Source organism: Nylanderia fulva, unplaced genomic scaffold (genome assembly GCF_048542155.1).
Source record: "Nylanderia fulva isolate GAGA-0341 unplaced genomic scaffold, ASM4854215v1 Scaffold38, whole genome shotgun sequence".
NCBI lineage: Eukaryota > Metazoa > Arthropoda > Insecta > Hymenoptera > Formicidae > Nylanderia > Nylanderia fulva.
The window spans coordinates 2,006,988-2,020,743 of NW_028190455.1; the positions used below are offsets into that span (position 1 = coordinate 2,006,988).

Genomic DNA, 13,756 nt, shown 5'->3' on the forward strand with positions numbered 1-13,756 from the left:
GAGCTATATTCTCCAAGAATCGTGCTTATAATGAAGGACACCCTGTATACCGTTCGCTTCTTAATCGGTCACGATATCCTCGCGCACGTTCTATTTTTATGCCGCAGGGATCTCGAAGGAAGGAGCAAGGATGCAGCGGCAGAAGGAGAAGAGGCGCGTAGAAACGAAGAAGTTTCGAAGAGAAGAGACCTGAGACGAGCGCAACCGAGACCGGCCGTTGTCTCAGCGGGATGGAATCGGTCGAAGGAGGGAAGAAAAGGGGGAAGAGGGCATCCCCCTAAATCGCGGCTTAGATAGTTTTAAAATTTGCCTCGACAATCGCCTTTGTGCCCCGAGCTGCTCAGCACCTCGGTCGATTCCATCCGGCCCCGCCGGTATATTTTCCTCGGAAACCGTACGCGTAGTAACGGAATCGCCGCCTTTCATCTGCCGCCTCTCTTTCTCAGATTCATTCTCTCTCTCTCTCTCTCTTTCTCTTTGTTGGACTCGTGGACTCGCGGTCGCTCGATATTTCCTCTCTCGCCGCGAGAGATTTCCGCCGTCTCCTTTCCTCTCATGGTTTAGCCTTATAAAACGATTAATTATTGCAGACGATGAAATTTGACCTAAATTCGTATGGATCTATAAAAGCGAAGGAACGAATGTATACGATATGAATAATTTTGACATCTCGGGGGAGATTGTCGACAGGCGCGAAACGCGAAGTAGTAATACCGTTTTATTATATGCGATATGTGTATTATATTATGGCGATAAGGACTCCTGTCAGATTTGACCGATTAATCCATTCGATACTTTAATGACTAAATATAATGATCGGACAACAATCGGCGAGTGCGGTATGTATATATATAAAGAGCATCCTTAAAATACATCTTAATCCGTGAGTATGGAGTGTGTATATTGGAAACGAGAGAAGATGATCGAGCATTTCTAAATACGGCAGTGTCAATACGGCAAGTCACTTATGAATAAAAGCAACGTATCCAGACACTCGATATGAGCCAGATGGAATCGATCGCGTTTTGTAATCTCATTACAAAAGGTGATCGCGAATTATAAAACTTCAGGGTGTCCAGCAGACTCGATGAAAAAAATTCCCCGATTTTTTCAGATTTTCCAAGACCAGAAATTCATTTTTTCCCTGACTTTAGTATTATTTTTTTCAAATATATAATTTGCATATATCTATATGATAAATCAATTGAATGTTAAATGAAATCCTTGTGGTATTTTTGTCAACAATGGAAAGTTTCAGAATTTAGAAAAAAATAAAAATTTATATCAATTATACAATCTGCATTATGTATAATAATCGAAACAAACATGTTACTATAAACTATTTAAATAATCATCTGTTTTTATTTATATTATATCAAATTTTTGAGTTTTGTCTCTATCAAACACATTGAAATAAAATAACACGACGCTGCAGATGAATCGATTTTTAACACAAAAAATTAGCGTGCTGGGAGTCGAGGAAAAATTGATATTTATTTAATAAAAAATTTTCAATTATCGAGACAAATGTAGAATATGTGAAAAAATCCAGATAAATAGTAAAATTTCCTGACTTTTTTTTTCCCTGAACAATACCCGGTTTTCCAGATTTTCCTGACCGGTAGACATCCTGGATATATATTTTAGCGACAAGAGTGTATATACGACACGCGTAAAGGCAAAGCGAAACTCGACTCGATGTTTCGAGGCTCTTCTATAGTTGTAACTCGCGTCCTCGCAAGAGTCGGTGCAAGGCTTTCACCTAGACTGGGCGGGGGACCCCCTCCCTCCATTCCCCTACTGTCTCTCGCTCTCTCTCTCTCCTGTCGGAGAGCACCAGTTTCAGCATAATCTAGCCGACTGACTTGGTCGGTGCCGCGATTCGAGGAGACGCCGCGTGTCTGACGTACCTCTACGCCTGGCGAACGCGGCGAGTCACTGGAACGTTACGACGTGGCTGCGTAAAGCTTGCCCAGCGGTTCCCAAACCGCCGCGAAAAACGCGACACGGAATATACAGGGTGATGCTTTACTAGCGAAACGGGGAGCGAATATGTATGAAAAAATTAAATAAGGATATGTCAGCATTATTTCTCTGTTTTTTGAGGAACTCTTGGATTTGAAAATATTAATATTGTTTTCTTTGTTATCGATTTGCATCATTTCCAGTGATATATTGTGTACTGTATAGTCTCGATAAATTTAATTCGAAAAATAAATTATCAAAATACGAATAAATATGTTAAATGTGCGAATTGAAGTAAATCACTTTTATATAAATACGCGAAGAGAATTTTCTCTTAGAATTTACCTTGAAAATCACATAATATTTATCACAATAAGATATAAAATATGTTCGATTAATTTTATTACGTACGTAGTATCATATTAATATTTTTTATTATGGTAAAAATATTAATCAGAAAAACTTTTGATGGTAAATTTTAAGAGAAAATTCTGTGTAAAAATACAATTTTCTAAAATAATTTGAAATTTAGATATTAGCTGAAAATGCTCTCTAAAATTGATTTAGCTAATAATTGAAAAAAATTTGGAAACAGAGCTTGATATCTCAAATTTTTAGAAAATAAGAGATGCAAGCACATCGGTAAATATTAATTTTCGTCCAGCGATCGATAGATTAGCGTGTTGATGCATTTAAATAATCGCTTCTGACGACTCGCGCGTGGAATGTATGTCCGAAATTTTCAGAATTATCTGCTGAATAAAGAAGAATCGATCGACCCGGTTGATTTGCACTATAGCATGGAATGTAATCGCAGCACAATTGCTGCCGGGAGTTGCTTGAAGAAGACGAAGAAGAGGAGGAGAACGTATGAACCGACTCCCCATATATGCAACCATTAAATTACACCTTTCGTGCCGACGCTATCTTGTGTTATTGCAAAAAGCGACCGCAGCTATGTCAAGGATGTCGATTGGGCCAAAAGGATCTTCAACGACGAGAAATTTCACTTTGGTTAATCGACCAACAAAGCGTTCCGCTAAATAACTACGCAATGCGTTTTTATAAGATTTTCATTCCGACGAAACGCATCCAAATCGAACCCCATAAAATTATCGATCCTTCAACTTTCATGAATCGTGCACAGAGAGAATTTTCTCTTGGAATTTATCCTGAAAATCATAATAATCATGAAACATTATAGTATATCGAAAGAATTTTATAAGTTTCTCTTAATAATTAATATTTACCACAATAAAAATATTAATATCTACCACAATAAAGATATAAAATATGTACCATTAATTTTATTATTTACATATTAATATTTCTTATTGTGGTAAATATTAATCAGAGAGAGAAACTCATAAAATTGTTCCAATTGTCCCATGGATTTTCGGGGTAAATTCTAAAAGAAAAGTGTGGGAGTCCAGTAAAAATTTTCGATAAAGTACAACCAATCAACCCCTCCCGTATCATCATCCGACGTATATATATGTTATATCATCCCGTCGCCGGATTAATTCGATTAAGCGTGCGATATTGACCCGATGATGTTTCTCGTCGTCAATGAGCCTCGCTGTCTCGTAATTGAGTACCACTGTGTATATGAGAGAGAATTATTATTCTTACGTGCGATGCCGCTCGAGTTTTACTCGCAAATATGCACAGGACCGTAAGCGCAAAAACGAGCAATTTTTTCATAATTTAATTCTCCCCCGGGCTTCGATGCCGGGCTTGTAACTCTTGTAAGTTGTGTGTACATCAACGGCGTTACACGTCTTAATTAAGACCAATAGGATCGTTACGTGTTCCACGTGTTGTAGGACTCGACCTGAACCTGGGACAATTCTGACGTTTCTAATATACGCGAGCTTCGTCCGAGAAAGGAGATAATAAATATTTCGCATTCAAATTACTTGTATATCATATATTCTACGAAATAAGGCATTTTAATTAATTGAAAGAAAGAGAGCTAATAAAATTAAAAACCTGAATTTTTGAGTGAATAGTCAATAAGAATACAAATCTTTTATCGTACTCTCTATGTGGTTGCATTATTTTACGTTTCTTGGAGATTGTTGGGAGTAAAAAAATATTTTACCTACTTGAAAAAATTTGAAGAAATATTTATATTATATAAATAAAATTAATTGTGACAATTGATGCAACGTTAATTTTCATCAAGCGCTAATAGGTCCTAAATAAATTATATCGACAAGTTAGGTTCGATTCCTCATAAGTGCGACTTTACGCCAATAAATTTCTGATATTTAGGTAAAAATATTAATAAGTAATGGAGCAGTAGAATAATCGGTCGCGCGAATTAATTTGCACGAAAAAACTACTGGCGCGAATTGATTATCAGTAAAAAGCGCGACGTTCAAAGATACGATTGCAGATAATATTTAACGTTAAGAGTCGAACAACAACAGATGTATATAAAATACATACGCGATAAATTCACAATTTATTCGTTTTTAACGAAAAGCTCAAACGCTTTTCCCTTTATAAGCGTAATTAATTATTCGGGTCATTACTTGCGACTGGCATCTAATTAAATCGTATTAACTTCTGGTATATATGTATATTCGCGCTGTTATAAAGAAAATAACAGAGATGTCATTAGCCATTGCGATCAAACGCAAACGGCTTTGATAGATTGTACGCGCGGACTTATATTATCGCGTTTAATCGAATGAAACTACATGAACTATATTTGCTGCTTTGTGGCGAGAGAGTGCCGAATTAGCTCGCGGCGTGGTTTTCATAAAGCTCCGAAAAAAGCTCATTGCTTTGTCGGAATCCGATGGAACGTACGCCGGCGTTTCAAATAATTTCCAGCCAGGCGTTTTTCTGCATTAAATTATTGGCGGTTCTTTGTAAAAATTTATTGTCACAGACGCCGAATACGGGATACGAACGAGAATAAACGTATGTATTATTTCTTTCGGAGAGAAAAATGTGTTTATCTGGAAAGAAAGACAGACGAGATGGGAGGGAGAAGACAGAGAAATATGCATGTCACGTTAATTTCGGATCGTATATAGTATAATAAAATAAACGTCAGCTGTCGGTATAAATAAGAGGACATGTTGTTCGCACGATTCGCCGATGATGCGCAAAAAGAATTGAACTGATTTCTTCAACGCAGCGGTCTCTCGCTCGATAAATGCTCTTAACTGGCGATAAATGACGCGTTTTATCGGAGCTGCAACTCTGTGCGAGAAAAATTGGACGGGCACGCGTCTTCGCGCAGTGCAATCTCAGTGACGTTTTATCAATGTGCATTATTGCATTCTTTTTTTTTTTGGAAGAATACTTTGAGACCAAATCACGCGTATATATGAAATGTCAAAAATTAATTTCAATGCAATTTCCGATTCTTTATTCCATATCTGATTTACCAATCTATTTCTCGCGATTTGTCGTGTCAGAGATAAAACTATACCTAATAAAATTATGCTGATCTTATAATCGAGAATCGCGTTGCTTTATCGAGGATTTATTATTAATATTCTTTATAGATATTGTTATTTAAAATTTGCTCCTTTTTCCCTTCTATTTTTCATTCTCCTATTAGTTCCCTGACCTTTCAATTCTCGCATCTCTTTTATAATATTAACCTGATTTTTAACAATCCGTATTTACATAATTTTATATAAAAATATTAACCAGTGTCGAATTTATCTAAATATTTTTGTACACCATTTTGTAAAGTAAACATTTATTCATGTTCTTTGCATCAATTGAGGAGGTGCCTTTAAATCTATTGTTTACATCGACGCTTTGATTCACGTATGTATACACGGAGCGAATTTTCTCTCAAAATTTAATACGAATCATGTTAATCGTGGGACAATTATGGAAGAATTTTCCAAGAGTTTCTGTGATTAACATTTACCGATGAAAAATATGTATAAAATTAATCAAGCATCTGATTGTCGTAGACACTTTTATTCGTGGTGAACATTAATCGGAGAAACTCTTACCATATTATTCCACGATTACCATGATTTCCCGGATAAATTCTAGGAGAAAATTCCCTCTGCCGCACATATACATATACACGCTTCGTTATATTTCGAAAAAAAAATTCCTCGGCCTTCATTACTAGTATACGTTAACTAGGTGTTCCTCGATTTTCTCTCTCATGCATCACAATGTAACAATAACACCGCTTCGAAGGAAAGAAGGAAGGCGCGTCATCCGTTCGCAGTGACGTTTAACCGTACTCTGTGGGAACGAGAGATGCAACGAGCGGCAGAAAAGTGCGTCCGCCTCGCCGTTAGCCTGTGTCGGGAGTAAGTACCTGTAGATACACCTACATACATGTGTGCGCGTGTTTACGTATGTGTCGGCACGCACGAGCGCGCGCTGAGAGTGGAACAGAGAGAGCCTCCTCGGATAGACAGGTAGCTTTCGTCGCGTCTTCGAGGAAATAATATTCCGCGCTTTTTCGCCGAGTTTCACGCGAACGAGATCTCGCCCGACGCAGTTTGTTTGTTCCATTCGACCGCGACGCCGAGTCGCGAAAGGAATGTTCGTCCTCTCTCTCTCTTCGACGAATTTCCTCTCTCGTTCTCGGAATTTTCGCTCCCTCGAAAAGTCCCTGCAGTTGTCTACCGAGAATCTACGTATCCTTCGCACGGAGACACGAACTCGATATTACGAGAACGAGAGAGAGAGGGAGACCGTCTGTGTTCTCTCTCTCTCCTCTCGCGGTCACTTCTTCTCGTTCTCCTTCTCCTCTTCGCGACTCCCACTCGCTCGCTCTCTCGCCCGTCGACTCTCTTTTTCTCTCCGGGTTCTCGTACGGCGTACCGTAAGACTTCGGGGTGTGACGTGAATCAGGCATGACATTGGCTCGACACAACAAAACTTCAAATCTCACTGACGTATGTACGCACGCACGTATGAGGCCGCAGCGCGCAGAAAGCTTGAGGAAGGGGAAGGGTATCTGGCGATACACACAACATGAAGCACGAGCGACAACGTCGACAATGATGAAGAGAGAGAGAGAGAGAGAGAGAAAGACGTAATCTCGGGGCCGCGGCGAATATACATATATATATATATCCTCGCGAAATTTAGGTTAACGTTCCGAAGGTGGTCGCTGTCGCTCGTCGGCGACGTGTGACGTACGAGAGATGCCGGCGGCCACCTAAGGACTCGCCGTCTCTCTCCCTCTCTCTCTTTCTCTCGCTCCGTTCTCCAGCGTTCTCGCGAGGTCCTCGGGTCGATCGGGATCCGGACTCGCAAATGGACAATGACGTTCGAGGGAAGACCCGAAGTGTCTTTATTCCACGCGAAATCGCGCCAGGCGCTACGCTATCACTCACCAGTGCGAAGAAATTCGTGTGGCAGTCCTCCAGGCTGGCGCCGTTGGTTTGATGCGATGGATGCGTCATGGCTTCTCCATTGTACGCCGTACACGCGTTAGTCCAACACTCCTCGGAGCCTCGGCAAGCCTCGGCGCCGATACTTCACTCCGGGTCGCACGAGAAATCGGCGGAACGGCACCGGGCGACACCGCGCCTGCTTATTCACTCGGACCCGTGCATTTAGGAAGGATTTTCACTTCTCAATGGCGACCGTAAAATGGCGGCGGGCGGCGGATGGGAAACAACAAGCGCAGCCGCCGGGTGCGCCCCCTAACGCTCACTGCCGCAGTTCTAGTTGCCGTCGACGGCTACCGTCGCTGCTGCTGCCGCTGTTACCTCCTCTCCCACCGCTGCCGCTGCCACTACTACTACCACCGCTGACACTGACACCGCGACGGCGACGAGCGTGAAAAAGATGGCGGCGCTCATCAGGCATGGCTCGTTCGCCAACGCTTTTAGAAGTACCTCGGCTATCCTAGCCGCGAGCACGGTCAGTAAATCGATACACGGCACTTTAAATACTTCAAGTACACAGCTGTCACATATCTGTCACTCGCGACAGGCCGACGCGTAAACGGGGAGAGATTGTGTCACATACTTGATTTTTGTTCTCTCTCTTTCTTTCGCAGACGCGTCGCGAATTCGCCCGGCACAAGAGCGAGGCTAGCAAGAGGAACGACGCCAAGATGGCGAAGCGAGGTCGGAAGATCGAATCGGTCGGGGAATCCCTGGCCGCTCGCGGGTAAGCACGCTCGCGTTGCGATTTCTCGCGTCGCGGATGCACGCGAAAGTCGGCGTTACGTCGCGCCGATGTCCGACTAACGGGGGCCGCGCCGCGGCCATATTGCCTGTCTGCCTCCCACTCCCGCCGCGAGCCGACCAATCGGCTGACGAATCTGACAGGTCCGCAGGGCCGTGTCAACGGCGCTCCCCCACCCTCGGTCTTGTACCGAGACGCTGCGCGTGGAAAATAAAGTTTGTCGAGAGAGAGAGAGTTTACGACACTGCGCGATTGATTAGTCGATTAATTGTTTACGTTATGCTTCCTTCCGGTTGTCACGTAATCGATATATTTTGCGAAACGTAGTTTGTTTACGACGTGAGGAAATTTTTATTCTCTCTTGTTTGTAATATTGAAATAATAGGAAAAATGTGTGTAAGGAATTAATGATATATAATAATTAATTAATGGTTTGAATTAATATATGTTGACATTGATGGATTTATTTATCTTGAGATCTTGGGAAATTATGACAGTACCTTGTGCTTACGATAATTGTTGATGAAGTTAATGAGGTCGAGCGCGTTTCGCGAGCTTTGTCCTCGGGGCACTTAGACGCGTTGAAAGTACGGTCCTGCTCGAAAAACAATCCGCGCGGTGGCAGCACCGTACAGTACAGCGGACATCGATCTCCTCCCTCCTGTCCCCGCGTTCCACGTCTGACCCTTTGTCCCTCGTCGCGTTGAATTTTTTGTTCGCGAAAGAGCAATCTTTTCCGCGAAAAATTCGGCGCGAGTCTTATCGTTGATAATAAGAGAGATTACGTCGATCGCTGATACCCGAAATCGATGAAGAGAGCGAGACGTAAAAAAAGAGAAAACAAAAATAATATAAAATATTTTAAATACGTGAATAATTAAAATATTTTCCCACCCTTTTTCCTCCTTATTTCGAAAATCTGAGAAAAAAAGATTTATAGCTCCAAACATGTCATGTCTTGAACAGCTGATTAATGTGTCAATTAAATGTCGAGCTAATAATTTAATAAAAATTAAAAATAAACAATACTAGTATATACATATATTTAAATGTGATCGATAAAATAATTTACAAAAAATTTGAGATATATCATTTTTCTAGATTTTTGAGGCCGCAAAATGCTTATGAACCATCCGAAGATGTAATTGAGAAGATTGACAAAATTTGCGAGACTCAAGCAATTTCCATGCAGAGTGACACAAAACTGGAAGACCTTGTTCTTCGTTTCAAACTATTTGTCGCCTGCGAGGAGGAATTCAAGCATTCCATCCCAAATTCGTTGCTTCACACAATCGAGACTATCGGTAATTAAAATTTTTTTTTTTTTAATTAATTGATTAATGATAACTATGATAAAAAATAAATAAATATAAATGTGGCATATAGAGGACTTAAAACAATTTTATACGACACCGGTGGACGTTAAAACGCCCTACGAAGCCCTCAGTAGGATAGAATTGCCCAAGAACTTGCACATTCAGCAGGAGTATCATCGATTCCATCCAGGTGAGACGGCCTCTAGAATTTATAGAATTGTTGCACTACTTTGTGACATACAAATACCTAGTGACAATATTTTTCTGACAGATACCGATACATTATTCAACGGTCTAACGGCCTTCCCCAAAAGTTCCACCCTTGTGACTGGTCTCAAATATAGAAAGAAATATCCCGGACACAAGCAAGAGGATCCGTGGTTGAACGAGCAGCTGAAGATCTAAATAATCTATTTGTCAGATACCAAAAATAATTACAATCGCAAAAGTGCCATCAGGCAATAAATTTGTTAAAAACAATGTGTGCAAGGTGTTTAACTTAATCTATTGTCTTCGTAATTTTTATAAAAGCGACTATTACTACAATTTTTATACTCCAACCATATTGCGCAATGTTACAATCGTTAAACATGTTTGCTTCAATTTAACGTAATTATATGGACACGTTGACGTTTTCTTTGGGGAAGACATTTCGGAGTAAGACAATGTATAAGCTTTGATCGCACATACAAATCGTAGGAAAAGCGTATGTGATAGCGTAACTACGGATGCGAGCTTCCCTGATCGACCCATCAGACGCGCGTAGCAACGTATTCCGATGCAGTCTCAAGGTAACGAACAGACGGAACGCGATTTATTCAGCGCACATTGCGCTACAGTATTCGTACGACTGTAACAGGGTGTTTTACACGTCGGTTTTTAAAGAGCGATCTATTATCCTAATCGAAATGCCCGGGATCGCGAGCGCAACCGGTCTCCTCTCCGCGCGAATTCGACCGATTCGCAGACCGAAGCCCAAGGTAAAAAGAAACAAAAATATGCTAACGTGCGTTACTTTATATGTGAACCCTTCGTTATTTATTACGAGATTCACATGTACGTAGAACGTGGAATTATCGGGCTGCACCAAAGCGGCACCATTCGTCCTTCGACCGTTTGCCGGCCTCTTTAATCCTTATCCTTATGGTTGCTCGGTGCTGTGCAATCATCCAGCGGATTGCGAGGCGAAGGAGGTGGTTCGACGTGCTAAGGACACATGGGTAAAGAATTCATCCTCCGTCGCGAGAGAGAGAAGACAGTATTACGAAATCCCATTAGAGTGATATGAAACTCCAATATACCTCATCTATATTTTATACTGCAATATAGTGACAATTGGATGTGTGATAGACAGAACTGTATTAAGCAACAGTTTGTCGAGTCTAGAAGTTTGAACGCAATTTATTACCTTCTCTCCTCGAAGAATTCACGTATTCGTTTATCGTCATGTTATCTCGTTTCCATTTTTCTTTCTTTCATTTCACAATATCAGGCTACCGAGGGAAAAGCTATTTTGCTGCCGGAGGAGATGGAGATGATACGGACGAGTCTGTTGGCGGTGGGCGCGGGCGGGTGCAGAGGCGAAGTGGTGGCTGGAAATGTCGGAGGTGACGGCGGTGATGGTTACAACGCCGAGATGACCGCTTCGGCGGTGCCCGAGGAGCTCTTCCGGAAATACACGGAAACCGATTCGCGACCTTTGACCCCGGCGCCCACGCTCGCCAGCGGTCCGACCGCATTAACCAGCCACGCGATCCAGGAGGACCTACCGGTGACCTGTAATCCGCGCGAGCGCACCACCCTGGTCTTGGATCTTCGAACCAACTCTCAGACCCAGCAGGTGGTCGGTATTAGATGCATTGCCTTCGCCCAAGTTATGCTTTTCATCTTCTTAAATAAATTCCCTTTTCCCTCGAGTAAAGAAATATTATTAGCAATCGATAATAATAATTTACTAAATATTTTAATACTATTTGGTAACAAATAGAACAATGGTATAAAAAATTTCCGTGATCTAAAATAATAAATAAATTACTTATAAGAGCTAAAATAAAAATAAAATAAAATACACACATCATTGAAATTTTGAAGAAATATTTTGACAGATTAGATTGTTCCTTTATTCGAGATGATCGTCCTCTAAGCAAATTCGTTCGGATTTTAGGAAAATGAAACCTTTAGCTGGCACGCTCTTACGCTCGAGCTACCGCCGATGCCTCGGAAAAGCGAGATATTTGTCTGCAAGCCGGTCTCGAGATCGCAACAAATAGCAACGGCACCAGCACCGCCTCCTCCGTCACCTCCCTCGCCCATCACTGAAAGATGTGAAACGGTAAGTATAGGATTCTTTATCTATAGGAGCGTATGCCCTACTTCCTCTCACGCATTTTGAGATTTCACGTCATCGGAACAATAATGTTACCGCTGCTTATACACGGGTGAAAGAGCTCGTCCAAGAATGTGGAGGAAGAAGCCGATAGCGGCAGCGAGCAACCGGTGATTATTCGAAGACGGGGAAAGCGATTACGTAAAAGAAAGTGTAGGAGGGGCTCGACTTACGGCCAACAAACGGAAGTCCGCGATCCGCTCGAGCCCACGGTAACGCAAGTCTCGCAGGTCGAAGAAGGATCCCGGAGGCCATCGTTAGTATTTACAAAAATATGTTATTGCGTACAATATATTTTTATATATTTACATACAACGCGCGACAAGAGAGAGAATATTGAACTGTGAACAATTTCTCAATGAAAAAAACCCATGTAACAGGGTTCACGTTGATGTCGAGAATGTTGACGACTCGACATCTTCTAAGAAGACGCCCGTACAAACAATGAGTCACACGATGCCTCCAAGTTTTCTCTCACCTGATATTCTGAAGCACCTATGTCGAGAGTTAGATCGCGACAAGGTGGAGGCGGAATTCTCAATTAAGGTAAATATACCGAGATCTCTAAATATTTTTTTCTTTAAATACTAATCAATTGAGTTATTTTAGAGACGAATCGCGTTAGAAGAAGCGTTGCGGGTAAAAGGCGATGCTTACTCAACTCTACGTGGATCTCGTCAAACTAGTTCCAGCCTGTTGATGCAAAACGCTCCCAGAGTATTTACTCGTCAAGCAGTGCGATTCGAATTACTCGACAGTCAAAGTCTTTGTGGTATGTCTTACAACTGATATCATTCATTAATATATTGTCGATATATTGGAAAGGCTGAATATCAAATAATATTACGTAATAAATCTTGTACAAGTATTCCTCACATAGTAACTCAAGTTTCTTTGATTTTCTATATACTTTAGAAATAACATGTAATCAATATTTATATTCGTGTATTTTTACCTGTATTATTTCATCGGAATTATTCATCATATCGTAACGATATGATGGTTGCAGGATTAACGCCGCTTCGATACCTCAGTAAGCACGTGCACGTCGCGTCGGGGAGGAAACTGATATTCGGTCGAATATTTAACAGATTTAACGAGGAGGCGTTGCACAGCGTGCGACGCATTTCGTCGAGCAGCGTCGAGGAAGCTCTTCAAGAAGTGATCGGGAAGGCGTTGACGGACGAGCAGCGATCCTATCTTAGGTCTGTGATAGGAGAGATAACAGACTCGTTGGACTTTAGGGAGTGGTGCGGTTTGTGCGCCGCTGTCGAGAGGCTGCTCTGTCCTCTGCCGTCGAGAACAAGCGATCCACCAGCCTGGCTCGAAAAGGCAGACTTCGAAGCTCTGGAACGAAGACTCAAGTCAGCCGAATCGGTGGATACTACGTTGACATTGTTATTGAAGGAGATTCGTGACAGATAAAATATATGACGTGTGTTTCTCTTATTATACATGTTTTTTTTTATCACAGTGATCGCTAATGTTATAATGTTCGTATCGTAAATCTTACGATGAAATTTAATGTTATAATTATTTAACGTAAGCCTAAAAAATAAAACCTTTTTCATGATTCTACAAACGATTTCTATATGTATATATGTATATATATATATATATATATATATATATATATATATATATATATTTCGACGAATTGCACAGTAAATGTTCAATAGTTGGATATTTAAAGCAAAAACGTACAAATGATGAGTAATCAATTCATTCATAAATTACGAATAAAAACTACAGAGAAGATATACGAATTATTACTTAGTTGTATATAACTAATACACGCGATTTAATCGAAATAAGAAATATTGGTCTTCCATAAAATCTAAATTTCGATTGTTACGTTATATAAAAAATGGACCATGAATCAATTCATTCGTGTGACATTGATATGTAATTCTTTTTCGTATAACTCTGCTAGATCGAACATTTA

The 13,756-nt window shown here is 41.0% G+C and overlaps 3 protein-coding genes across 6 annotated transcripts in view; 2 read left to right on the plus strand and 1 right to left on the minus strand.

Moving 5' to 3' along the window:
• skd (mediator complex subunit skuld) overlaps window positions 1-8,209 on the minus strand; it is a 37,053-nt gene extending 28,844 nt beyond the window's left edge. For 2 of the 3 annotated variants that reach the window (XM_029303221.2, XM_029303215.2), the window contains exon 1: window positions 7,308-8,208. In XM_029303221.2, the coding sequence (XP_029159054.2) occupies window positions 7,308-7,376 (69 nt within the window). In that variant the 5' untranslated portion in view covers window positions 7,377-8,208. Of the gene's footprint in view, window positions 1-7,307 lie in introns of all 3 variants that reach the window. The other variant, XM_029303207.2, reaches the window with a different exon arrangement.
• mRpL50 (mitochondrial ribosomal protein L50) lies at window positions 7,643-9,905 on the plus strand. Its single transcript, XM_029303245.2, has 5 exons — window positions 7,643-7,839; window positions 7,979-8,091; window positions 9,211-9,413; window positions 9,496-9,615; window positions 9,697-9,905. The coding sequence occupies exons 1-5, from the start codon at window positions 7,765-7,767 to the stop codon at window positions 9,828-9,830; spliced, it is 645 nt and encodes a 214-aa protein (XP_029159078.1). The 5' UTR covers window positions 7,643-7,764; the 3' UTR covers window positions 9,831-9,905.
• Window positions 9,906-9,977: 72 nt separating this feature from the next.
• Window positions 9,978-13,260, plus strand: LOC114931269 (uncharacterized). 2 transcript variants are annotated; one of them, XM_085485573.1, is made up of 8 exons: window positions 9,978-10,405; window positions 10,490-10,645; window positions 10,918-11,268; window positions 11,590-11,787; window positions 11,871-12,067; window positions 12,192-12,357; window positions 12,421-12,583; window positions 12,821-13,260. In XM_085485573.1, exons 1-8 carry the CDS (start codon window positions 10,154-10,156, stop codon window positions 13,234-13,236), a joined length of 1,899 nt encoding a protein of 632 aa, XP_085341699.1. In that variant the 5' UTR covers window positions 9,978-10,153; the 3' UTR covers window positions 13,237-13,260. The 2 variants fall into 2 exon arrangements, with proteins under 2 accessions (XP_085341699.1, XP_029159088.2); XM_029303255.2 differs by having other exon boundaries at window positions 11,590-11,757.
• The last annotated feature ends 496 nt before the right edge of the window (window positions 13,261-13,756 follow it).

Coding starts and splice junctions, on each gene's coding strand:
- mRpL50 (XM_029303245.2), top strand. CDS start 7,765: ATGGCGGCGCTCATCAGGCATGGCTCGTTCGCCAACGCTTTTAGAAGT. Junction 8,092..9,210: donor GAATCCCTGGCCGCTCGCGG/GTAAGCACGCTC, acceptor TCATTTTTCTAG/ATTTTTGAGGCCGCAAAATG. Junction 9,414..9,495: donor TCACACAATCGAGACTATCG/GTAATTAAAATT, acceptor TGTGGCATATAG/AGGACTTAAAACAATTTTAT.
- LOC114931269 (XM_085485573.1), top strand. CDS start 10,154: ATGCGAGCTTCCCTGATCGACCCATCAGACGCGCGTAGCAACGTATTC. Junction 11,788..11,870: donor GATTCTTTATCTATAGGAGC/GTATGCCCTACT, acceptor CACGGGTGAAAG/AGCTCGTCCAAGAATGTGGA. Junction 12,584..12,820: donor CGACAGTCAAAGTCTTTGTG/GTATGTCTTACA, acceptor TGATGGTTGCAG/GATTAACGCCGCTTCGATAC.